The 25,779-nt window shown below is 52.8% G+C and overlaps 2 protein-coding genes across 2 annotated transcripts; both read left to right on the forward strand.

Annotated features, from left to right (window-relative positions):
- Nucleotides 1–2,809: 2,809 nt before the first annotated feature.
- Nucleotides 2,810–3,745, forward strand: LTHEOB_11321 (uncharacterized protein; the record flags this gene model as incomplete). The annotated part of the gene is made up of 1 exon (XM_035508065.1): nucleotides 2,810–3,745. One exon carries the CDS (start codon nucleotides 2,810–2,812, stop codon nucleotides 3,743–3,745), a length of 936 nt encoding a protein of 311 aa, XP_035366538.1.
- Nucleotides 3,746–21,632: 17,887 nt separating this feature from the next.
- Nucleotides 21,633–22,551, forward strand: LTHEOB_11322 (uncharacterized protein; the record flags this gene model as incomplete). Its single annotated transcript, XM_035508066.1, has 3 exons — nucleotides 21,633–21,879; nucleotides 21,928–22,084; nucleotides 22,161–22,551. The coding sequence occupies 3 exons, from the start codon at nucleotides 21,633–21,635 to the stop codon at nucleotides 22,549–22,551; spliced, it is 795 nt and encodes a 264-aa protein (XP_035366539.1).
- Between the last annotated feature and the right edge of the window lie 3,228 nt (nucleotides 22,552–25,779).

Below are 25,779 nucleotides of genomic sequence, written 5' to 3' on the forward strand. Positions count from 1 at the left end.
AATTAATATTTTGATATATTTTACATTCAATAAGCAATTCTTTACAGGTAATTCAAGTTGCAGCGCAATAAAACTAAGTTTTTGTTGTTGAAAACGTGAAGTGAGTAAGTTTGGTGTAAATTCGGCCACCGACGGCTATTGTCAATCTAAGCAGGTCGGAGAGCACCATGCAAAGTCTTGAGGGTCAATAGCATGGTGATGCATCATGCGCATTCGTTCGCTGTCTTCGCAAAGGGCCATGATTCCGATGAAGATGAAGACAACGAGGTGTGGTGGCGCTCCTCCCGCTTGCTTTGATGCAAAGGTGGCGGGGACAAGAGTCTAGGCGCCAGGAGCCGGGAAGATGGAACGGTGTGACGGGAGGATGAGACGGGAGTAGCCGATCGTCGCATCACGTGTACTCTTCAGTTTGTGTACACAATCATCAGCCTTCCCAGGCGCCTACGAGTTGCGCTTGGTGTGTGCCCCTCCGCATTTTCCCCCTGCTGCATCGTGCACAAAGCACCGGTGCAAATGTCGCCTGTGACCTTCGATTGGCTTCCTGAAACAAGGCATCCGTGACTTTGGAGGTTTGCTTCCGTAGGCGCGCCAGACTTTCCATATTTTGTTTGCATCACTGCTTGATGTCCACCCGCTTGCCTTCAAACGGAACGTGCGGCGCACGTGGAAGCGCGAAAACGGCCACCGTCTGTGGGGCAGAGATCAGCGCAAAACGTCCGGCCCGGGGCCCCGTCCAGGGCTCCCACTTGGCAAGACAAGACAAGACAAGCCGGGGGTACCCCCCGTCTTGAACAAGACAAGGCGCCGCCCGCAGGCATCTTGAACAATACGGTTTTCTCTTGGCTTGTCTTGGTATCTTTGCAAGACGTCTTGCCAAGTGGGAGCCCTGGCCCCGTCCTCCCGCGACGAATGCCTTTACGCCTGCTCGGCTGCGAAGACCCATGTTTCCTTCTCCCAAACAATGAATAATAAAACACGGCGGCTGCTGCAGCGCTAATCCTCAGGATGTAAAGAATGTAAGGCTAATGTTCTTTTTCCCGCAGTTCAACACTTCCACGGCCACAAGTGCTCAATTCTACACGTTTCTGACATGCTTTTACGAAGTCTGCAGGCGTTACCGTCTGTCTGGATCAGTCCCTCGATACACCCCATTGTTGTCGCCATGATCCGTCATGCTCTTCGTCCCGAACGCTTGCTCCAACTTCGTTAACTAAGCCAACCTCGCGCAGGTGCCTGTTCGTCTTGGCTCCTTAACACGGAAGACAAAGCTGGTGGAACTGTGGAGGGAGCAAACCCCGAGCGGCAGAATTCATTGGCGATGCATAAACTCCAGGAAAACGCGGTCGGCCGGTGCACACCGTCTGCATCCACCATTGAGGCACTGCTCAAGCACGAGCCGCGCAGCCAGAACCCCACGGACGACCGGTCTTGGAAGCCGACACCTTCTGCGCTTCGAGAAACGGGGAAAAGTCGCATCTGACGATAAACGAGCCCGACGCACCGTCAACTGGGCCTCTAGAATCGTGTCTGCAGCCCACGTTTGGTGATTTTGGGGACCAGACCGTCATCGACGAAAAAATCTCGAGCATTTCGCCGCATCATTCGTTGAACCTGTCATCAGATCTGCGTAGCTACGGCTTTCAAACAAGGGAATGGCATCGAAGAACGCAGACAGTTCCAGGCACAAGCAAACTTCCAGCATATTCCAGGAAAACAAACTAGCAATCAGCCAGTTGGTCTATAAAAGACGGGTAGATAGACTGACTACAATCCATTCAACTCACGCTGCCTCCTCCACCAGAGCTCGCGTGCCGCCTCTCTCGCCAACGACCACCAAAGATAGGAATTCAAGTTCGGCTTCAGCTGAACTTCACCGTCAACTTCGCAAAGCTCTTCACGAGACCTACTAAGAAGCGCATGCGCTGCTTTTCGGGTGGTTGTGTTCCTCCTGGCCGCCATGACAACATCCTCCCTGGACTATACCCGCTTGGGGAGTGGTCTCGACTCTGGGCCCGCCTGCTGCCGCCCTGCAAGATGGCTGCGTTGGAGAGCCGCGATTGTTGCTCATCCGCTTATTGAATGACCCTTTGTCCATTTCACCTACCTGCTGAGGTCTGTTTTGTCATAAAGTCCACCTCGGCGCCCAACAGACGCAGCAGCTACTACCTCAGTTCAGTCAGCACTTCAACTTCACGATCCACTCAATCTTCCGACAGACTCGGCGGTTGCCACAGGCACAAGTAGCTTCTTACCCGCATAGTCGACTATCTGGACAGCAGTGGCTAATGCTTGCGCCAACTGCAACCGGCTCTTGTACCCTTGCCCTGGAAAAGCGTTCATCGACCGCGCTCTACGAGAATCTCTTCATCGACCGTCACAATTACATTCACAATGCCAATATATAAACCGAACGAGCAAGTCGATCGCTTAACACATCGACTGACCAACTTGCCAAGAAGCGAATCCCTTATATTCCCCCCTACCGTGTCTTCGCCTCGGACCCATCACCTACTGACTTCGTCATCTGGGATGTTATAACACCGTACTTGCATAACACCAAATCATATATAACACCATTGTTCAGAAGACAACAACTTCCCTGTTCGAAAACAATCACCAAATCACCCTGTATATAATCTGCGCCGATTTGTGCTCCTTCTCCTCGACACCGACATCCTCAACACCGACATCCACGACACCCACTCCACATCCACTACGCATCGACAACACATATCCTCTTCGCAACACACCTTCTCCTCATACCCTCTACCGCAACTTCTCCTTATAACCGCTACACGCTACCGCAGCAATGAAGTTCACCTTCATCTTCAGCTGCCTCGGAGCCGTGATGCTCAGTGCATTGCTGGCTGCGTCCAGCGCGCAGCATCACTCCACGTATAAAGATGGTGGCGACCTGACCACGGCGGTTGGCGAAGCCGTCCAACCCGTGGCGGAATTCGAAACCAAGATCAGGCCTGCTGTCGACGCAGCCCTACGCACACTCTCCGAAACCATCAGCTTCGGAATTTTCTACGGCCTCCACGACCCCGAATGGTTCGAGCAAGAGGCAGCCGCCGCCAACCACCGTCAGAATGGGGCGTCCTCCCGAGACCCCTTCTGGTTCAGCCGGACGTTCCTGGGGCCTCTGGGTCTCTTCCAGCTGCCTCCCGCTCCCGGCACGAACCCGCACCACCCCGCATGGACCGGCGCCGACATGGCCTCGAAGATGCACTGGGCGAGCGTGTGCGAGACACACGACCGTCTCCACGAGGTCGCCCGCAACTTGGTCGCAGCCGCCCGTGAGCCTCTGGACGCTGTCACGGCCGCTCTCGAGCGCTTCGGCCCGGTCGAACAATTCGTGGCGGACATGGTTGGCGAGGAGCTCGCCATCCGCGACTACAACGCCGCCGCCGAGATGTGGGGCAACCGGTCGCTCGCTGGTCTCCTGCCGCCGGAGCTCGACCGCCCTCCCGTCGATGTGCACGAGCTCGCGCGCGTCAACAGGTATCTGGAACAGACTGGGGGCACCCTGCTGGCGTTGCAGCGCGGGCTGCTCGACTTCCAGAAGCTCACTTTGTCGAGCGCCATTGACGAAGTGACCGCCATCTGCAACTCGCGTGATGCGCGCGGCGTCAGCGTGGACAGGGACTGGGACAGGGCGCGCACGCTGCTCCATGACGTATGGAAGGAGTTCGAATTGGGGATCGCCGAGTGGTATGACGGCATGGACTTCGACAACATTTGAGAGAGGCTTCCAAGGAAACCAGCTAGCTCAAGGATTGTCTGCAAGGAATCTGCTTTTACTACCTGTATGCCATGCTAAGACGAGGGGTTTCACTTCTGAATAGCATTTCTGTTCTGTTCTATCCCCTTCTTCCCTTTCCCTAGCTTAGAAATAGATTGCTTTTTGACATGAGATTACTGTGCTGTTCGTTAGCTCCAGAAACAATACACGGCGCCTCTTTATTTGTGTTGAATAGTGTAAAGTGATTGAATTGTATACTGCTGAACAGCAGAATAACCGTAGAAACTACCTGTTTATATACGCCATTCGTTCCTGCACGTGCATCAAAGTATCGTGAATAAGTCACACTTTGCTGGTGAGACAAACAGGGGTTCTGCCTTGGTGTTGAGAAAAGAACACGAGATATACGGCAGATAAACGCGGAGCAAAAAGAAAAGCACAGTCTGACAGTTTGATATTTCTATCTGATTTAGCAACAGCAAGCCCGAAAGTAAGACAAAGCCGGGTCAGAAGACAGACTGCTGCCTGAACCCCCGTTCCGCGACATATACAGCACGAAACGGCGGGCAAGAATCCCCGGTCGGCAATCGGAGTGAATAAGGCGGGAGGCGTCGGCCATTATGATGCCGCGTTGTGGAACCATTTCCAACAACTCTGGTTGGCGGCAGGCAATGAGCGGCGCTGGATAGGTAACTGTAGTAATGGCCAAATCGCCGCATCTTGAAAATATGAAATAATAGAAAACGTCAATCTTACTGAATAATCTATCAATAAAATACCCCTGGAAGAAGTATTCGTTGCCATCTCACTTGCGCTACCTTTGTTCTCTTCGGTATTGTCCTGAACAACTGCTGACTGGTCCAAGACATTGGGAGTGCCGTCTACGCCATCATCCCGCCTGTCGGACGGCAGAACTTTTTGACGGGAGCTGCTGGAGGGCTGCCTCCACCACGAGGGTCTGCGCCATCTTGCTCCGATACGGAAACGTGGGCGGTAGAATTAACATCTGTGCCACCATCCGTTTGCTCCGATGCGGAGACTTCGGAGCAGCTACCGGGAGAGCCGCTTCCACCAGCCTCCTCGACCGCCTGCTCACCCCGCTTTTCTGCGCCAGAGACAGTCGATTCGGGCATCCTCCACCTATAGCCTTGGAAGCTGACACATTTGTGGTCAAGCTGCTGCGCACTGATGCTCTGCATGTGGGCTTCTGCCGCCAGTCACCGGTGCCGCCTCCCCCACGCCTTTTTTTTTGTCGGGGTGATGTCACGTCTGCTCGCCGCGCATGATTTCCGGAACAGGTGAAGGGCAGCGAGATGAACGAGCGCCAGCATGTGATCCGTGATTTGACGGCTAAGCCGAAGGCGCATCGCCTTGCAGACGAAAGGGCGTCGCCCGGGCACTCTTCGTGTGCTAGGTTCCCGAGCCAATCGCACCTCTCAACTTCGCGGTGGCTCTCCCCGTCGAGACACAGACATCGGGATTGATTATGCCCAAGCGGTCGGTTTTTAGCCTAGCTGCTTGGAAAAATATCCTACTGTGGCGGCGTGCTTCCGGCCTCTTTGAATCTGACCCTTTGACCAGCTGCCCGATCAAAATGCTGTACAACCCACCCTCACCTCACCACCGCTCAAGACCGCAGCTCGTGCACAATTGCTTTGGTCTTGAGCGCCAAGTGGCGTGTTTTAAAGAGCGAAGAGTCTTCCTTCCACCGCGAACACGCTGGCTCTCTGTTAACCCATCACTTCGAAGCCGCCGTGCGCTTGACACTGACAGCTTAGTGGTGCCAAGATCTGCTCTTCGGAATGAGAGACATACACCCGAACAAGCAATTATTATAGCCGAGGACACCAGGCAGTCATCAACGTCGACTACCTGGTCAGCTAACGCTGTCCTCTGGCATCAGGTTGTCAGGCCCAGGCAGCACTGCCAGGCACCTACGCCGCAGGGGTGCAAGAGGCTTGGGGCTGGGCTAGACCCGGGCCATGCGCGGGCTCAGGAAGCCTTAAAACCAAGCAACTGGAAAGAGGGCTGTTGACAATCCACCCCCTTCGCGCGGACGGTGCCTAGCGCCAAGAATAGCAGGGGCTTAAAACAGGGAATGACTGTGCCAATTCAGATGATGTAATAAGTCAAGCTCGCAGCGTCTGCTGTTTTCGGGAGTTTACAGGCATCTGATAGATTAAAAGAGCGAACCCACGCTAGCCACCGGTCGCGCGAGGGGGATGTACAGGCATCTGATAGATTAAGAAAAGCAAATTCACGCCAGCCACCGGCTGCGCGAAGGGGGTGTAATGCATAGGTCTTATGCTGGCACTCTGACTCATTAATGGACTGTTACACAGTGCTGACCCTCTGCAGATACCCAGGTGTAGTTGGGCTTCAACAAAAGTACCTCGCCGCAAAAATATGCGTCAGCATGCACGTCGCTGAACCTGTCATTGCACAATGAATAGTAGCGCTAAGGAGCTTCCCGCACGTAAGCGATTGATTGTTATACATTAATACGAATTGCGTCACACTCTGGACTACTTAGAATAAGCCGGAAAGTCGGTCTTGGCTGCGTAACTATACATGCTACATGTCTTGAGCTTATAGGCTGTCCTGGTGAGGCCATCGTCCATGCACACAAATCAGGGTGCCAGCTGCATACATGATGCGTCTGCCTGCCGCGGCAGTTTTTTCTCGCTGCATGCTCACCAAAACAGTACAAGAGGCTTATGTCGAATCACCGAGCGACTGTAAGTGCGCCTCGGCGGCTCAGAGAACTGCAATATATAACTTCAAGCGCCTTCACTTATTAACAGAATTGTCACACCCTTCACGAAATCTCAAACTTGAATCTTCATTGCATTTTCCTAAAAGCCTACTCGCATATTCAACACTCAATCCTAATTGGCAGCTCAATTTCAGGGATTGCTGATGGACACCGGTAACCGAGATGCGGAGCCGTCCGATCAAGACTATCATCGGATCGAACACCAATCCTCAAACGCACATCAGGAAGACCATGCATCAAGAAGCGAAACCAACAGTACTGGCGACTACCTCTGCGCGCGATGCAAAGAGCTCGACATCGATAGACTTCCACCCTGGGACCGCTGTGAAGTGAGCGAGGGCATCACCCTGCCATGTATCGAGTTGGGCTCATCGTCAGAAATCTCGTCCGATCCAGAGTGCAAGCTATGCCAGGCCTTTTCGCGGCTCTGTTTTTGGCACCATTCCAACGTGAGAGACTTCGGTCAGCTATACATTCTAGCACAAATACCAAGTCTGCTCGCACTACCCCATGATATCTCCGAAAAGGTCAGCCGAGGAGATTTCAGGATATCTCAGGACTATAGAGATCAAACTTGGTTCATCATCCTGGAGAGGGTGAACGCAATCGGTGGGAATCTCAGTCCTTCTGCCACAGCTACGCGTGCGGGTTTTCTGGCGCCATACTCTTTGGATCAATCAGAAGGATTCACATATCGTGTCCGATCAGTCAATCCAACAGCACTTGACTATGCCTCATTGAAGGAATGGATTGGGTTATGCAGCACCAATCACGCTCGCTGTAATGGATCCACCATAGGTTCGATCAAGCCGATCCCGAATCTCAGAGTCATCGACTGTGCGACCCGTAAGGTCGTTCCCTACCCGAAGGGTCAACAATATGCAGCTCTATCCTATGTCTGGGGGAAACCAACTGGAGTCTCTTCCGACTCACAGGATTCCGATAGCTTACCGGCTGATCCTCCATTGACGATTCTGGATGCCCTCACAGCAACCCTTGAACTTGGATTTCGTTATATCTGGATCGACAAGTATTGTATACCGCAGCAAGCTGAGAAAGAAAAAGCCGAACAGATTCGCAATATGCATAAAATCTACCGAAATGCAGAAATCACAATCATTGCCGCGGCTGGTGAAGATCATCATTACGGCCTTCCAGGGGTCAGCCGAACGCCCCGCGATCCTCCACCGGCGGTGAAAGTTGGATCGCGTCGATTTCTCTCAACTGGACAATCTTTATCGCGCATCAATCGGCATTCGAAATGAAATTCTCGTGGATGGACATTCCAAGAAAGTCTTTGTTCGAGGCGCAAACTATTCTTCACAAATGATCAAGTGTTTTTCTAAAACCTTAACGTTTCTACGTAGATATAAAAGATCTTTATAATAAATAATATTCTTTAGCCTCTCTACTATAATAAAATAAAAAATAAATTAAATTTAAGTCTTAATTATATCTTAAAACAGTTAATTTTTAAAAAATATTTTTACTAAATAAATCGATATTCTTAGTATAAAAAATATTATTTTTTATTATAATAAGTAAATTTAAGTATTAATAGTTATATATATATAAAAATATACTTATATTTTAATTTCGTTGAGGGTGTTACGTTGTTATAAAATTTTAAAGATATGCTATTTGGTCCAACATATACTGTTTGGTCCGCGCGGCGCGAAACATATGCTGTTTGGTAATTACCCCAAATAAGAATGGAGAAACACAGCGAGGCAGTAGCACATAAAATAGCCAGTCCCGCTACTAGTTGCGTGAAGCATCAAAAGGAACTATAGGTCACAGCTAATAGCAAAGCTATTCTCGGATAAAGTGCGCCTAGATCAAGCTCCAAATATCCGGATACTACAGAGAAGAAAAGTCGGAAAATCCGTTTATTCTAATTGATTTTCAATATATGCAGAGAAATAAGCCTCCTATTGCGGCCATTCCCCAATTTCTACATGCCGAAGACTCCCCTTGCGGCTCCCTATCTCCAACTTAAATTCTGTGCCAAGATTTCCAGATTGATGGACATATTTGGAGCATGCGTTCACAATTCGATAACCCTCATGTTGGCCGTCACCTACAGAATGATGTCGCCGAGATTAGAAGTATGTTTCAATAATTGTTGCTGCCGTTTATGATAATCCAGATTCTTGAACAAACGGCTTTTGTTGGCTGAGATAGGGCTCAAGGACCTGGAAAAGGTCGGCAGCCATTGCCTTAGCACGAGAGAATGCATGAACTCTCTCATTTATCGATACGGTATTATCGTGCAGCCGGATGTTGGTGATGGCGATCACGCAGCGGATGTTGCTAATATCAGCCTTCTGGTCTGACAAATACTTCAACTTATCCGTAACACCATCTAGAGCTTGCACCGAATGGACTCCGACGACACACCCGGCAGCATCTTCGGGTTTTCCGCTTGTCGCACTGCGAAGCATCTAGCGCCAGAGTCGAGGATCAAGTTGCTTCGGGAGGGACATGTCCGCGATTATGTGCAGGGCGGCAACCAGGAGAAACGTACCGCACTCTATATCGTCCGCCTGCTGGGGGATATCCATTACCTTCAGACACCAGTTTTCCGCATCTCAATCCTGTCTAATTGCTTTTGCTATGGCTACTGCGATCTCTTCTACTTCATCTCGACGCAGACTTGATTAGTTAGAGGGAATCGTTACGATTGTGAAGATTTAAGTGTAGTAAGGACCAATGCTCTAGCCGCAAGTTGTACAGTGGCACGAGTACGTCGGTGGTGCCGAAGTCGAGTTTGTAGTGGCATAAAAGACGAGCACACTCGCACTATTCGCCCGAAGGAGGCAAGCAGAGCTCGATGATCCGGAATGTGCTCGGTGTGATTTTCTGAATAACGGTGTATATAGCATCGTTGTTGAGCCTACATCGGTCCTATAGCCTCTCTAAGGCTTCTTGTGAGACAAGTGTCTCCATATTTGCGGGAGCGAGCGGAAACGCCGGAGCTGCCTCTCTACCTGATGGAGCCAAAGGAATTCTGAGGTTCGGGCTCGACGAGGGGGTTAGCTGAGCCGTTGGGCTGTAAGGGGTGCTGATTATGAGAGCGCACTTGTGGCAGGCGCAAGTAAGTGGGCGGCATCATGCCTGAGGTTTCATGACATCCTGGTGCACATGATTGAAGTTGACCGCCGCGGCCCCACGACCACTACCGACGCAACAAAACATAGGCTACATCTGCCCTTTTCCGCCGCCATCAATTCGGACACGTGCAATGGTAAGCAGCGCTGCGCATGTCTAGTTCACCGCCGCCCGCTTTCTCCAACTCCGCCTAACTTGCAGCACTGTATTTAGCAGCTCCTAACATCCTTTCGCAACTCCAGTCCGTGAATTGGTGAGCAGCGGTACCAGTGATGTTCCTGGGCGCGGCTGATGTCAGCGGGTGGTTGTACGTGGGTGCCAGCCGATCGGACCACGAGACTGACGTGCTCGCTCCAGCACGGAACAACGTCAATTTGGCGCGTCATAAACATGCTGCGCAGCCCGGATGTTGCCTCAAGGAAGCATTGAGCTGCCGAGACTTGGTTGCCGCAATGGGTATCAAGTGGAGGAATAAATGCTCGGTTCGTTCCCACGGCTGCCTGATAATATACATTCATCAGGTGCTTGCGGCGTGCGGGGGTTCTGATTGGTCAAAATGCTCCTCCATCATCCATCACACCAAGCACCTCCTTTCGCCCGCCTCGCCGCACCATCGACATCTACTAAATACTTGGCAGCCACAATTTCTACCAGGCCGATCTTACACTGAGCGAGACCCTTGCACTGGAAATGGCTGCCGCAGCAGTGCGCTTTCTACGCTCGTCTGACGATCCTCGGAATATCTTGGAACTCGGCAACCACTTCAAAATCATGGTAGACCATCTACGGAAGTTAAATTCCGGCTCATGGTGCTCAATAACGTCCTGGTCGACGTCGCTTTTGAATATCGCCTCCAGCTGGCCGAGGTCGAGAAGGCATTCCACAGGCTAGCATTTCAAGCTGATTTCAACATAACTCTCATCTTCGCTACACACCACATCAAGAGTATGATCCTGCCGCCTGTCCTGTCAGCCTGGACTACTGGTGGGTCCACCAGAGCTCACCTTGACTTAATCTAATAGCTAATCGAGCAGGCCATGAATGTGTCGCACATGTTGACGAAGTCCGCATCCAGCGCCACAACAGATACGTCAAGTAGTCATACGCTCTCGTCTCCCCGTCTTCTGTCATGGCCCAGGCTACGTCCAAGCCAGATTACTCACTATCAAAGCAGATGCTCATCTTTCTTCACAGTCGCGCTCTTGACATTGCTGCTAAATTCAGTTTTTTCGAGCCGTTGAAGCGTCCAGGAACGGGATACCAAATGGTGTGTTCATGAATCAGGCCTGAGAGTCACGATACCAGTATTACTATTTGTTGCCTAATCTGGAAAGTCAATCATCTCAGCAGGGGGGTAATTTGGGGACTCTGGGCTGGATCCACTTCCGCGAGGGCGCGGGAACGGATGTGGAGAGGCATTTGGTACGAGTTAAGAGAAGAGCTCAACCAAATGTCGAGCTGCAATGCAACTTTGCTTTCACCGGTAATTCGATCATCACTCGCCATAGACCTCTAATTTGCCGTTCTTTACTTACGCCTATCCCTCATAGAGTGGCGAAGTACGAATGACCAGCTATTTTAGTATCTTCGATTTCCACGACTTGGGTATTGTGGAATGGAGGTATCTAGAATCCTGCAACGAGCGTCTATCTCCTCGGCGGGCGCGACTCTCAGGAACGTCCTCCAGCAGGACGCTAAGCCCTTGTCGTAGGTTATCTGTTGGCTGAAAAGCTCGAAACTGTTATCAATGCCTACATGACGCGAATCGACACAGCGCGTTCTCGGCCGGGCTTGCACCACGCGAACGCAGTCACGTCGGAAGCATTGCCGGCTGGATGTTATGGTGTGACGATGGTGCCGTGGAGATGGTACAGCACAATTAGATGGTAAAAATTATTTGCTTTTGATCATGGACGCAGCCGCGTATCTGCGACAGGTTTCCCCTCGCTGAGAGCTATCTCTGTAGCACTACCAAATATCCTTTCCAATTTGTGTGATATTTCGAATCTTTTCGTCCGGGGGGTCTGGGGGAGAAGCAATCGAAAAGAAGAGACTTTTTGCAATTTCTCAATCTGCCGAGGGGACGAACAGACAAAGGAGAGGTTTACGCCTTCATTTATGGCGCGGCGGCGAGGAGTGTAGGTCGGCTTTTCGCATGTCATCAGTCGAGCTTGGGAGTGCATTCGCATATTTAGCTCCAGTTCTCTTACCTTTTTCGGCCGTGTCACTTGCTTCACACCCTCCCATGGTGTGGGAAGAGGCGTCGGATGACTCGACCTCGGACTGACCGAGAGTCATGGATGAGGCGTCCGAAGTCTCATGTTCCGAACTTCCCATGGTGTGGGAAGTGGGCGCTTCAAGGACTGTGGCCGAAGACTGTGTCCCACTTAGTAGGTCAAACCTGCCTGAGGTGTGTTACAACCACTTAGTGGCCCGTCACCTGGCATATGTAGGTAGCGTGTAGCGCGGAGGTCAGGTGTCGTCGGCAGTGATGGTGGGTCCGACGAAGGAGATGAGGGCCCCTTCAGGGTATCCGATCCTCCGTCCTTTTGAGCGCGCGCGATTGCCTCCGGAGGGAGGATCGGACACCCTGAGACCCTTTCGTGGAAAAATTTCACAGCACGAAACAGAGTGGTAAGAGATATAATTGCTATGCAATCAATAAATAACCAAGAAGATATACAAGATTGAATTCGAATGAGCATTTTTTCATCTTTTTACTACTTCCTGACTTCACCGTTCAAATGAATGTAGAAATGCCGTGGGATGCTCTTCCACTGGTCTGCTCCCACCACTCCTAGACGACGCGGAATATTAGCTGTCAACTATTCCTGGCGAGGCCGCCACCGCCATCAAAGTCGCACTGACCACCGCTTTCGAATTCGTGACAAATAAAAAAAACGCTGTCCAACTGCCCAATGATCAAGTCGAGGCTGGGTCCCCTTCACCATGATTTCATCACTTCCCAACCACCAAAACCGGCCATGAAACAAGAGAGGCAGCGAAAGTAACAGCAGTAGCAGCTGTGAGAAAGATGGTTGCCGCGCCCCCCATTACGTTGCCCTCTACGAAGAAATCCACTGGCGGCCCACTCGGCGAAATTGACCTCCTGAGCGTAGTTGGGCCCGGGCATGTATGACATGGCGGGACGGCTCCGGCAGCGCGACGGCCGTCTCGCCCCACATTTCGAACCCATGCGGGATCCCCCCCACGCGCCGTGCAAGCTCTGGCGAAAGCAGCGCGTCCAGGTTGCGTGCGACCTGCGGGCACGCGCCCTTTGGAACCCCGCGCTGGCCAGGTGGCACGATGAGCCACGCCTTCGGCGCGCCAGCAAAGACGACGACGTTGACAGAGCCGAGAATCTAGACGGTTGTGTGTACTTTGATTGTGTAGTCAGAGCGCAGATGTGGGTTGCATTGCCGCAGGAAGCCAGCGACGACGCCGAGAGGTGCTCACGCGGCGGTGGGTGGTCCACGCAAAGTCCGGTCGATGTGGCCAAGGCATTGGGGCAGCGACGTTTGCGGCGGGCAGGGGCGCGGGCGAAGGTGGTGCAGACTGGGAGCTGGCAGCGCCTCAAACCTTCTAGGGCTGGATCTCAGGGACATCGGGTGACATGTCTTGACGCGTGCTTGCGCCAGCAGCCGCCCTCCCCTCATCTACATGGACTCATCGAGCGATGAATCCTTCTCCTCCATGCTCACAGCCGAAACATGGTTAAGTGCTTGATGGCGCTCAATGTCTCGATGCCCAATCAGCTCAATGGGTGCGGCCCTCCTTCATCTGCGGCGCTGAATCCCGCATTTGTGGACTCCAGCGCCATCTTCTCGGGCTCCGCGTGTGAGCGATTGCTGGCCATCGGAGGCCGTGGCCGGTTTTGTGGCTCAGGCTTTGGTTGGGGACAAGCATGAAACGGATGGTGGCAGGAGAGCACTTGCTTGTGAGAGGAGATGTGATACATTATTAGCAGCAACGGGAAACTGCTGATGCAGTGATCCACACTCACCCAATTGCAAACACCAATGTGGAGAGTAAATTTCGTGACGATCGGGTAAATCGCCGATGGATACGAGCGACGGTCGACAGAGGCTGGTAGTGGCGGACAAATGATTGCTGGATGCGAACACGGTTGGGACCCTGGAAAAAGTGGTGGCGGAGAAGGGCGCAGTCGTGATGATGCCCCAAAGCGAAAGCATTGTTCCACAGGGATGATCTGGCCCCCGTGGTGTGGACAAGTGCATGAGATGCGCAGTTTTTTACGTCAGAGAAGCGCGTGTGCGCTCGGATGACGTCACACTAGCAAACGGCCGCCGTCTGCCGCCGGGCCCTTTCTGACAATAAATATCTTCGCCTGCTCGACAACTCCCCCACTGACATCTCTGTCCAGTATTCGCCACCTCTCAAGCTCATATGTTGGGCACCAAGTCATAAACTGCCTTTCAAGCCCACTGGAGAGTGCTGCAAAGTCCGAGAAAGATCGATGGCACGAAGAGAAAAGGTGGGCGCCACTATAGTTGCGCACAAGGTACTGCAGCCTCCGCTCCCATCTAAACGAATTGCTCACCGAAGAAATCAGAAGCTTAGAATAGACGAGCCTGCCTTCCGCTTCCCGAGCCGACCGAGGCCATTCCATTCACATTCCAGTCTGTCCCTCCGTCGTACGTCCTCGCTCATGGCTGGATGGGAGCCGCTGTCACTAACCATGGAGGCGCGCAGGAACCCCACTCCTCCAACCACCGCATCGCCAGGATATCCAATAGCGCCACACCTCTGAGCACAGCTCGTCCAACACTCATACGACAAACATCATTCCTCCGCATTGCACCCTGTCCGTGAATGCGGACTGAATACGCCGTGCTGGTGTCGTGGAGAAGGGCACCGTCGGGCGTAGCTCGGATCCAGCCGTCAATTTTGACGGCGTCGTGCCGCAGCCTGTCAGTCGATCGAGTTTCTCATCGCGGTTAGTTCGTTCCGCCTGCGCGCACGCTAGTCACCAGAGGTACCGTGGTACACTGTCCCAGTGTCACGAACCGCCGTCTGACTGTGACGCAGCCCTCCACAACGAACGCCGCCACGTTCAGCGCTATAGTGGTAAAACATCCCCAGAAACTTCAAGCGCACGGCAGTGATGGTTCTTAGCTGGTGGGAAATGTGTTGGCCGGGGTCCAGCGGCTCGCTCGCACCAGAGGAGTAGCGTCCGCTGCACAACGAAGCTTCTTGGGGACCAGACCCATGTTCGCCCACCATGGACATGCGCGGAATGAGCATCAGAGCTTGTCGGATGAAGCCGTCAAGCAGTAACAACTCTCTTTGCCTTCCTGGCTCGTGGAGCAGAGAGAAAGAACAAGAGGCAATGTGTTGCCAACTTCCACATCCCTGTCCTGGACTTTATTCACATCCCGCTACTCGACTGGTGCGCCACTCATCGAGCTCTTCCGCTCTGATGCCTTTGAACAGCAGGAGATTAGCAACCGTTAATCCCCTTTCTTCCATCTCCCGACCTGGTCTATCCATCCATCCATCATGACCACCTCATCCTCGCAGCCCTATCGCTCCGGCCGCCAAGCCATTGCTGTCTGGCTGTCTTGCACTTCCTGCTCTTCCTCCCCCAAGCAGCAATTCCCTTATTATATATACACACCTACAATGCACGTTCTTCAGAACGAAACCCCCCCTCCCCCTCTCATGGACATCAAAGAGCCGACAAAAAAATCGACCAGAACGATTCGCATGGCTCATTGATCAATCCCACTCGCCCAGGACGACCCGATCAAGTTCCCTCGCGGCGCGCCCCCGTGACACTCCCGGGTACGTCTTTCCATCCCTCGCGGACACGCCAGAGCGACCTCCGGGTCATCATCCTACGCTCACGCGAATCGCTCGATCGACCTGGCAGGACCTTCTGAGTACTGCCACGGAACACTTTCCCCCCAGCCGTACTGGATGGGGGTATGTCAACCCAGTGATCGCCGATTTCGCGATCAACAACGAGAATGTTCAAGAGGCCAACCTGATTGGTCTACTTAGCAACCGTCCTCAGGTTGACTTTCTCCGAGCATGCGCTTACCTCTCGGGAGAGACTAACGAGGGATTGGACGCTGAGGCTGACCTCGCTCGAGAGAAGCTGGAGCTGGACAAGCATCTTGACTATGTGAGTGGAAGTGGTTGTCGACCTAGCCGAGCGCTGATAGCGACGGTCCAAACCGTGGATGCCCTGCCTGCCGCACCGCGCTATACATTCAAGCCTTTCCCGAGCCTCTTCCGCACGAAGAGATTCTTCGCCGCCGTGCTGCCATCGACCAGGCCTGGGACGACTTACTACCGCTACAGAGCGCTTTCCCCCTCTGTGCACAGCGGCACCCACCAAATACGCGTCAACAATATTGTTGTTGCTCCTCCCTCAATCCCGACTGCCGCATTCGGTGACGAAGAGTGAAGGCAAACCTCCGAGGAATGGGCACACGCGTACAATGGACAGGAGGGTGGGCTTATCGACACCGAAGACGATAAACTCGGCCCGGAGACCTCCATCCAGAGTCCTCCAGCCCTCTCCTCAAGAGCTGCATCGCCCCGCTCAACTTTTGTACTCTTATTAAGATCATTCTGCAGAATTATCTTGATGAGAGTACAAAGGTCGAGCGGGGCGATGCAGCTCTTGAGGAGAGGCCTTCCTTGTCGTTTTGCAGTCTAAAAACGGCACTGTTCCCGGTAGCTTTGTCTTGAGTGAGTTCGTCGATCGTTCTTGAGAAGGATCGACGAACTCGCTCAAGACAAAGCTACTCTCGAGCACAACACGGCAATGACAGCCACAAGGGCCGGCACAACTGGTGCTTCCGATACGTAGGTCCCGGCGCGAACTGCTTTCCGACTAAATCAAAATAACCAGAACTCTGCTCGGGGAGAGGAGGTTATTTTCGAGCAGAGTTCTGGTTATTTTGATGCAGTCGGAAAGCAGTTCGCGCCGGGACCTACGTATCGGAAGCACCAGTCGTGCCGGCCCTTACTCTGCCAGTTTGAGTGGTTGGTCTACCTGGCACAATGGGGTCAGCATCTGATTCTTGGCTGGACTCGGCATCTGAGTCCAGCCAAGAATCACATGCTGACCCCAATGGTCTCGACAGATTAATTCATGGTTGGAAGAGCAATCGACTATTAGGGCTACTTATTACTGTTTAGAGCGTACTTCTACTTATTCGCGATCGTGAGTAAGAGTACTTCTACTCTCGATCGCGAGTAAGCAGAAGTACGCTCTGAACGGTAGTGAGTAGCCCTAATGGTTGATTGCTCTCCCAACCATGAATTAATCTGTCGAGACCATTGGGGTCAGCATGTGTTGAAGAGTGCAGTCCGAATGTACGTTCCACAATTTGAGGTCGAACACGGTCGCGAGTTGAAGAGTAGAATCTAGACTGTACTCTTTGACTGAAGAGTAGAGTCCGGACTATACTCTTTAACCCGCGATTGTTTTCGACTTTAAGTTGTGGAACGTATATCCGGACTGCACTTTTCAACTCGCGACCGTGTTCGACCTCAAGTTGTTCAGCCATCGCAGGCCACACCCAGTTGCCCCAGGCCGCGGAGCTTAGGGACATGCAGACCAGCGAAGTGTCTTGGAGGATATGACAGTGTCACGGGCATGGTACACGACACCGTCAGTTATATACCCTACGATCACGCTGGATTGAACTGACAACTGATACTACGTCTTCGTACTTTATTCAGAACGGAAGGTTTCTCTGTTTATATACAATAAAGATTCATCAATTATTCTGATCGTGTTTTCTTGACTTGCTGTGGAAGAAACTACTAACACTTTTTACGCGATCTATACTTTTTACGTGATACGTTGTCATTTGAATTGAATACAGGAAGAAAGGGAAGGGGCGTCGAGGAGAAAAGTAAGGCTGCTGGAAATGGCACTAGAGAACCTCATGGAAGATCGCATTGATTGTCAATCACACCCAGGTTACTTGGATAGAATTAACAAAGGTGAAATTTTGATAATTGGCTTTATACTATTTCTCATCTTAGTTCGTTCAAACCGCGTCGTCCCCGTAGTTCATTTTCTGGGGGTTGGGGCGGCGATTTTGCGGATGATGGGTTACATAAGTAATGCTTGCCTTGCCTCTTGTCGGGGACCTGTAGGTGTGTGTGTGTGCGTGTGGTGTGCACACGCAGATCCCACCGCGGAAGAAGAAGAAGACAGGCGGCGAAATACTTGACTGCTTACTTGCCGCCGGGCGTGTGTGCCGCTCCTCAGGCACACCAGTGGGCGGCGCGCAAAAGCCGAAGAGCCCACCAACCGCCGCTGCTGCTGTGCGACGCCAAAGTTTGAGCAGCCGAGGCTCCCATGGAATGCTTGGCGGTGACCGTGCAGCTCGAGGGGCTGAGAGCCAGCCGTGGTGGTGATACGGGAAGCCTGCCTGCCTGGTGGATAAGGACGACCTTGCCATTGAACATGATGCGAAAACGCGAGACTCGGTCGCGGTGGACAGCTTGCGCGGGCGAGCCCTTGTGGGAAAGCCGGCGGTGGAGTAGTAGCAGCACAAAGCGACCGACGGCGGAGCGGAAGATGCGGAAGAACCCTGCCTACTATTTCACTAGGCTTGCGTCCGAGCATCTTCTTTACCAAGTTCACACCGCTCTTTCACTGAATGGCTGCTAGCTCCGCCCTGCGAAGAGCGGGTGCACGCGCTGATGACTCTTTCGCCGAGTAAGAACGGGGCGTTTTCGCACCAAAACATCGGAAAACATGCTTCTCGCACTTAAGCACATGCAAGATCGACTTGACTGCGTAGTTGTATCAAGACTGGGGTCCAGATAAGTGGGCAACGAGTATCTGGACTGATGCAGGAGAGGTAGTAGCGGTGTTGACGTCACTCGCATTGCTAAGAAGAAGTGACATACATCTCACATGGTACCTAAGGCTTCTGCCTATTCGGCATGGATGGTTCATGGTGTAATCTCTGTTTTGGGCAAGGGGCCATCGGTGGGTAGCAAAGACGAATGGGAACCGGAGTTTGGCAAGGATCCTTCCCGCTTGGTGCATTCGCCGCGCCGCAAATCGGTTCACGCGAGGAGGCCGTCGAAGCGGTGACAGTCCCTCACCATCCAGCATCCAGGCCAATAGGCCTTCCACTTACGTCACGTAGAGCTCGCGTGGTTGCTGGGCAGCTCCTCCGTCGGGGAGATAATGGTCGCCTACAGCATTGGCGTGTGTGGTTCATAGAACAAGGGCGCGGACGGCGTGGAAGGCGGGCCGGCCGGCCGGCGGGGGTCGACGGCGCAGGCTTGGGAAATTCACAGCGCGAGGCTATCCCCGAGATTGACGCGAGTGATGTCCATTTTCCGGGATAGGACGAGGGCGGGAGGCTGTGGGCCTTCGTGGGCCGAATGATGGGCCTGTGGCTATTGGGCAGAAGGACGTGGCCAGTTTCTTTCGGATTAAATGTCGCAGTGAGAACGAAGCCGTTGTTGGAGAAGCCAGACTCGTGGTGTGTTGAAGCCAGGGAGCCTACCTCGAAGCTCTTGAGCATTTTGAAAGCGAAGGAGTAAATGCACTCGGAGCAGCCTTTGACTCCCAATTGTGCCACAGCGTGAGCGCAGCCAGAATTGGAGCACTGCGAACTCAGAGCAGTCATCCGATGAAAGCCAGGCCACTCCAGCCCCCGGACAGTCCCCGAACGGATGAAGTGGGTATTGCGAAGGCCGCTGGAGGCCGTTGAGGACGATGAAGGAACGCGGCGCGCTGACGGTGGCTCCGGTGCGCCCTGTGATACTGGATGAATGCAAAATAGCGATAAAGTATGGATATCAGATGGCGCGACCGACGTTGGGTGATGGATGCACGAGTTGGTTGGAGAGGTGGAGGCCAGCCGAGGTTGCCCAGGCACAGGCAGCGGAGCGACGGGCCTGCTGCAGCAGGTCAGGCTGCCAGGCTGCCATCCAGTGTTAAGCTTAGGCCAAAATTCGGCCAAACAGCCGTTGCTTATCGATAAGCAGACCCTCTCGATTTTCGCCGCCGCTACCAGCCAGCACCTCGCAATCGTAAACACAGGCGCCCTACGCTGGACTCTGCAGGCCAGTCTTCCAGTCTCCGAATACCAAATGCCGCCAAGAATAAGAAGAATACTGCAGGTTCAGGCGGCCCCTACGCCGTCGCCGCGAAGTCGAAAGCCGCCAACGCCATCTTCAAATTCAACACCACCTTGGCCAGCATATTTTGAAGGACCCGGGTGTCGCGCAGCGTTTGGTGGTAGATCCGCACTCCCCGTAGAGCACTTCGTTTGCGCTGACTCTCTACGAAGATAATCCGGCCACAGCCGAGGACACTGTTCAACTTGCAGCAGGAATTGCGGACCGCCGCAACCACATAACCGACGGCGAGGAACAGCGACCGTCAGTCGGAGTGGACACCCCCTCTTCCCCAGAACGCCTCCCAGGACGTTGGTCAACCTGCCGTCCTGGTTCTTGATTGCATCATCACGTTCGTCATCCGTGTGGTTGAGGTGCGAGCACAGGGCCTGCATGTTCTCCTGCGTCTTGTTATACCTAAAGCGAAAGAGTCAGAAGGGTGATTGAAGGCGAACGGATTGGTGCTCCTAGTTGCCGATCTCGGAAACGGTGTCCTTGCTGGAGGATGAAATCGACCAGGTGCAGCCTGGTATGAGCACCCTGCAGCTCTTGGGCTGCGCGCGGGCCTTTGCGGCTTGGAATGAAGACCGTGTTGATGTTGCTGCCTGGCACCTTCATCCCTGCAGATGCGACCCGCCGAGGCGGGTGCGCGCCGCGCTTTTCTCTGACAGGGCTAATATTGGCTTTTATTACACACGCTTGGGGCTGGGGTTGAGGTAACAAACGGCGAGCTGCAGATGCGCGATGATGCTCGGCGAAAGCTGCCGGCGCGCGTAGAAGTTGTCGGAGACGCAAGGAAAGAGTCATGGCCCCACATCATTCTACCAAGCAGTTTCCCGAGGCAGCCAGCAGGAGAAGCCTTGTCTTATCGCAGACACGCAGGGCTGCATCACCATTTTGCCACCGTCGCTCCCTCACCGGCGCCTTTCTAAGGGCGTGATCGTCTTTCCCATGTGCGTTAATCGCCGACTAGCGGGGTGGCCAATGCATGAAACATCTTCTGTCGCCGATCGCCCCGGCTGGTTTTCGTTGAGTTACACCAGCTGCCACCGCCCGTTCAATCTGCCAGGATATCATGCCCGTCGCTTCCCTTCGATCGCAACGCAACGCCGTACCTTTTTGTTCCCGCCTGAGATGATGTATCATGTTGCTGGCCTGGCTTTTGTGACGCTTACCCCGGCCTGGATGATAGCCACACCGACGGCCAATCATCCTTGGTCGAATACTGGAGGAGCCCTCCGGCTTTCGCGCCTCGACTTTCCGTGCGTCTTCCCCCTTGTACCCACCGCCTACTGCTGCAAATTCCCGTCTGCGAATCTCCCAAATGGACCGACAACTGTGAGCGATGTGTCCAAAAATGGCCAGTTGCTGCAGCGGATATGACGGGGGCGCGACCCGTGTTTTTTGGTCCAGATCCCTGAGACGTGCCCGATTCTCACATCTCGTCGCGTTAGGATTTGGATGAGGATGGCTAAATTGAGTCGAGATGGATGCAATTCTCTGTCGCGACTCATGTCACAAGAACCGGTGCAGTACCTATCCAACTCATCGCCAGCGAATTTTTCGTGCTAATCGCGAAGCGCTGCTTTATCGCAGCACTGCAGCCATGTGAGGCGCTCGGCTCGGCTCCTGGCGCTCCACCTATGGTGCCATGTGTGCCAGACGCATTGGTCGCATCTGCACGCTGTTGCTTGCCATAGTACTGCGACGCGGTGTACATGTACAACTTCCATTATCCGGCAAGTCGCCTCCCCCTACTATCGAAGAGTGCTTTCGATTCATCCGCTCGACAAATGCTCCTCCCTTCCTACCGAATATTTATTTCACCGGCTAAGGACGAAGTTCCAATCTCGAAGACAACCAAGCAAAATGGACCGTCCCATATACGAAGATGACCTGACCACCATCCATGCCCGCCACGCTGCCCCACTTGTGCAACTACGCCACCTCGCTGCCACATCCGTCCGCAATCTCAGGACAGCAGTAGCAGAGGAAATAATGCAAGCCGCGCTGATGATCCTCGAGGATATTGCGACCATGGTAGGGGACATGTTCCCCGATGGAGAAATAAGCGACCCAGACCTCCCATTCGGGCAGGTGAGAATGGACACCGAGGGTTCGTGCTCCATATTATTATTCATTGGCCTTGCTAACGTGTGATCAGGTCTCCACATTGGCCACTCCACGAGGAGCTTCCGCGAAAATGACAGCGTCTACTCAGAGGGATGCTCTGATGATGATGCATCATCGTCTGCGGAAGAGTCGGACCAGGAAGCGGACTCGCTCCCGCCGCTTCCCTTGACGGAGCTTGCCAGGACGTGGTGAGTGAGACTTCCGCCCGTCCTCGCTCTCGTCCATCCCCACACTGTTTCAGCTTCCAATGCTAACTGACCATAGCTCTGCCACTTCCTTCGCCAACCTCCGCCACCTCTACACCCTCTATTACACCATCCACATCTCTCGGATGGACCGCCTCATTCTACGTCTGGACACCTCCTCCACCCTCCCCAACAGCACCGTTCCAAACCGCCCCGAATCCATCTGCCAGACTCCCCCACCCTCTTCCGCGGCTGGCATCAGCTACGGCCCTCGCTGCGAGAGCCCGCAACAGAAACAGATGCAGAAGAACTGCAGCCATGGTGGTGGTGCGGGCGTCCCGTTGACCGAAGAAAAAGAAATGCAGTATGCCCATGTCCTGGCAGATGAAATGCTGCAGGTTGCCGAGTACAAGGAAGCGATCGTCCGCATACTGGTTGAGGAGCTTGCGGGAGGTATGGGTGCGGCTTGAGTTTTGATGTCGGTGTTTCTTATTTTCTGTTTCTGTTTCCATGGGCATGTATTTGTACATTGTGTAGCTCACTTCATTTTCCTTCAATTGACACATCTGATCCAAGCGCTTCAAGAATTTGATGTCTAAATGTTGAATGACGAAGAGCCCGGTGTTCGGCCATGTATACCATTAGGGTCTATGCTATTGCCACTACGTGGTCCATTATTTGTCATTTTACACCTAGCAACGCCCTTGAGCGTCTTTGTTTTGGCAACAAGGCTAAATTACCACTCACAAAATATTTCACCGAATGAAAAAAAAAAAAAATAGATCACATTTCCCAACGCGGTAAAGAGTTTTACGATTGATTGTGATTGCTTGTCGGTTCAGAATCTACCTTTTTATTTCGACCATTCCCCAGAAACCGGCTGAAGAAGTTTGTCTTGAGAGCAGCGGATTTTTCTACTCGACTAGGCTAAAGACAAAGGCGAATCGTTTCAAGATGAGGAAAGCCGCTCGAGGATTAAGAGTACGTGGCTTAACGAGAGTGATGTTGGAGCGCCTAAAAGCTCCATGGAACATATTGAAGATGGGGAGAACATGGAAGACGACGGCGCGTTTCGGAACCTGCTCGCTCATACACGGGAAGTAATAGAGCAGCGCCCGAGAGTGAGAATGATGAAAAACAAGCCACGTAGCGAAGGGTTACCGCGCAGATTATAAGTGTGAACTTCGTCAAGGGGAGTACAGCGATTCGAGCCGCGTGGTCGTTATTATTATCGGGAGCCCCGGCGTCGACTATGAGAATTTTTATCCTTGCACTGATTGCGCCAAATTTGCTGGCATCCGGCGGACTATGCCCCGACCTGTACATTATTGATTCTAATGGGTGGCCCTATTCAAGCTCCATTTGTAGTAGTTATAAATGGAGATGGTCTCTACGGAGGTTCGGCGTAAAAAGCATCTCCGCCCGCCGTAGAAAAAGACCAGGGCAGCTATCTACGGCTGGCGGAGCGGCTTCGTACGCTGAACCTCCGAGGACTAGTAATCCTCGACTCAAAACGCAGCAATTCGTCTTCCTTCTCTATTGCTTTCTGGAGTGATGATGTTTAATAACAATGTTGTGGACCCCAGAGATGAGGCGATTCTCGTTAAACGTGTAGTAATTCTGGTTGCTACTAGAGTCAGACGAGTTTGTCGACGAGCCCACACTGAGGAGGTGAATGGCGGCCTCTTTCTCACATCGTAGCACCCACCTTCTTTCAATAGGGCGCCTAATCTTCTGACACCCCTCCACATATCCACGCCGATATCGGCGCACCTAAGACCCAGCCAGTAACCATCCCTCAGTCACAAGAAGGCCTCTGTTTTTCTGACACCCCCATTTGTTATTCTGACACCCCCCATTAATTATTCTAATACCCCCTCCATATCCACCACGATATCGCCGCCAAATATGCATTTATGCCTACGCAAACTTTTTTACACGCTCTTTACACCTTTTTTATACTTTCTACAAAGTTGCATCGTAATGCAACCGCTATATATTATACTGTGTTGATGGAAGTTCTCGTTATCGTATCATGCTTAAGGTGCTCGACTACCACAAGAAAAGCTTACGTCAACACCCACAGGTGAACACCAATGCATCGACAAATAGCAGACAGTCCTCGTAGCTGGGGTGGGTGATGACAGGTGGGCGGACCACGATGAAGCAAATCAGGGGATAATGGCAGACGAATGAAACACGAAAGGGATCAGTGACGGTCCATTTCCAAAGGGATCTGAGGATGAAAAGGAAGAAGAATAAGCTTCCTCCCCATTGCGTACTCCCCACCCCACGTGAAGCACAATGTCCATACACACGCCCTTGATGCTCCATCCCACGAGCCGTCATGGTCCCATCCCGCCTCCAGAGCTGCGTACGATCGCCTCGGCGTACAATGGGCGACGATGATATTGTCCATTTCAAATGCCGGCAAACAGCCACGCTCACGACTCAGCAGGAAGCCGGTTGAGCAGACACTGAAGGCAGCAAGTAGAACAGCCCCTAAGTGCCAGCCCTCCATTATCCTCTGGATGCTGCCGTTGTGCACTGATTCGGCAGTGGGCATACGGACTTCGAAGAGCTAAAATTTCCCCACACCAGCTCCACGCTGACCATAAAGAAGGCAGTGAAAAGGCTACCATATCCAGGTCGGCCGTCTTAAGTCGGCCGTAGCGTCGGCGCAGCTCCGGGTGGATGCAGCACATACGATCATCTATGATGATAGCGACAATCATGTGCTGGGCGTGCTTTTACATGTCGATAATCCAGAGAGATTTCAAGGACAAGCCTCTGGCACTTTTATCAGCCGCGTATGATAGTGGCGCCCATCGCAGCTGATGTACTTGGTTGCCAAGGGTGCTGGAAAACGATCAATCGAGCTGCAGTCTTGCTCTCCCGCCCAGCGCGATTTCAAGTGGAGAATGAAGCAGCTTGCCACCTGGATGGCTGGCATCCACCATGCGGCCGCCATCTTCGTGGAGCTGAAGCTCTTGCTCTCGGTAAAGGCGGTACTTGCAGCGGCAGTGGCAGACATTCGGAACGTATACGAAGCGCCAGCGGGGTCCGCACTGTTCTGTTGACGGCTTTGCCTTCATCGACAGAGACGAACGCTTCCGCTCCAATTAAGTGAAAACCAATATTTGAGATGCTCACCATTTAATCGGAGCGTCCGGCCATATGCATGCAAGTGACTACGCCAGGAGCTTCTAACGCCTGACGGGCCAGCTTGTCCAACTCGGGATTGGCGATGCCTTTGTGGCCAATCTCATGTTGTATTCTCATCTTACAACATCAATACACCAGCCCTCTTCGGCCACAAAGCAACAAGATATTCGAGATTTGCAGACATTCCAGATCGAGGGCGCCATTCCCCGCGCAGTTCGCAGCACAGGCCAGTCTCAATACCACATGTACTTTCTTCCTTGAGGAGGATGAGGATGACAACATTTGTTATGAACTTGCACAGTAAATGGCTATTGTGCACCAAGCTCTGTGGAGATCATGGCAACATCAATTGCACCGATATAATCTTTCAACTTCTTCCCTATCATTAACAGAGCCATTTTAGTTTCGGAACACAGTCCCCCGGCGTTGGTAAGGTTAAACAAACCCGGGCGCCCAGGATCTTTGCATGTTCCTGTGGTACGTTTCATCATCCAGACGCAGAGTTTCTCTCTCCAGACCAGATTCATCTCCCC

Source organism: Lasiodiplodia theobromae (genome assembly GCF_012971845.1).
Source record: "Lasiodiplodia theobromae strain AM2As chromosome Unknown scaffold_47, whole genome shotgun sequence".
Lineage (NCBI taxonomy): Eukaryota > Fungi > Ascomycota > Dothideomycetes > Botryosphaeriales > Botryosphaeriaceae > Lasiodiplodia > Lasiodiplodia theobromae.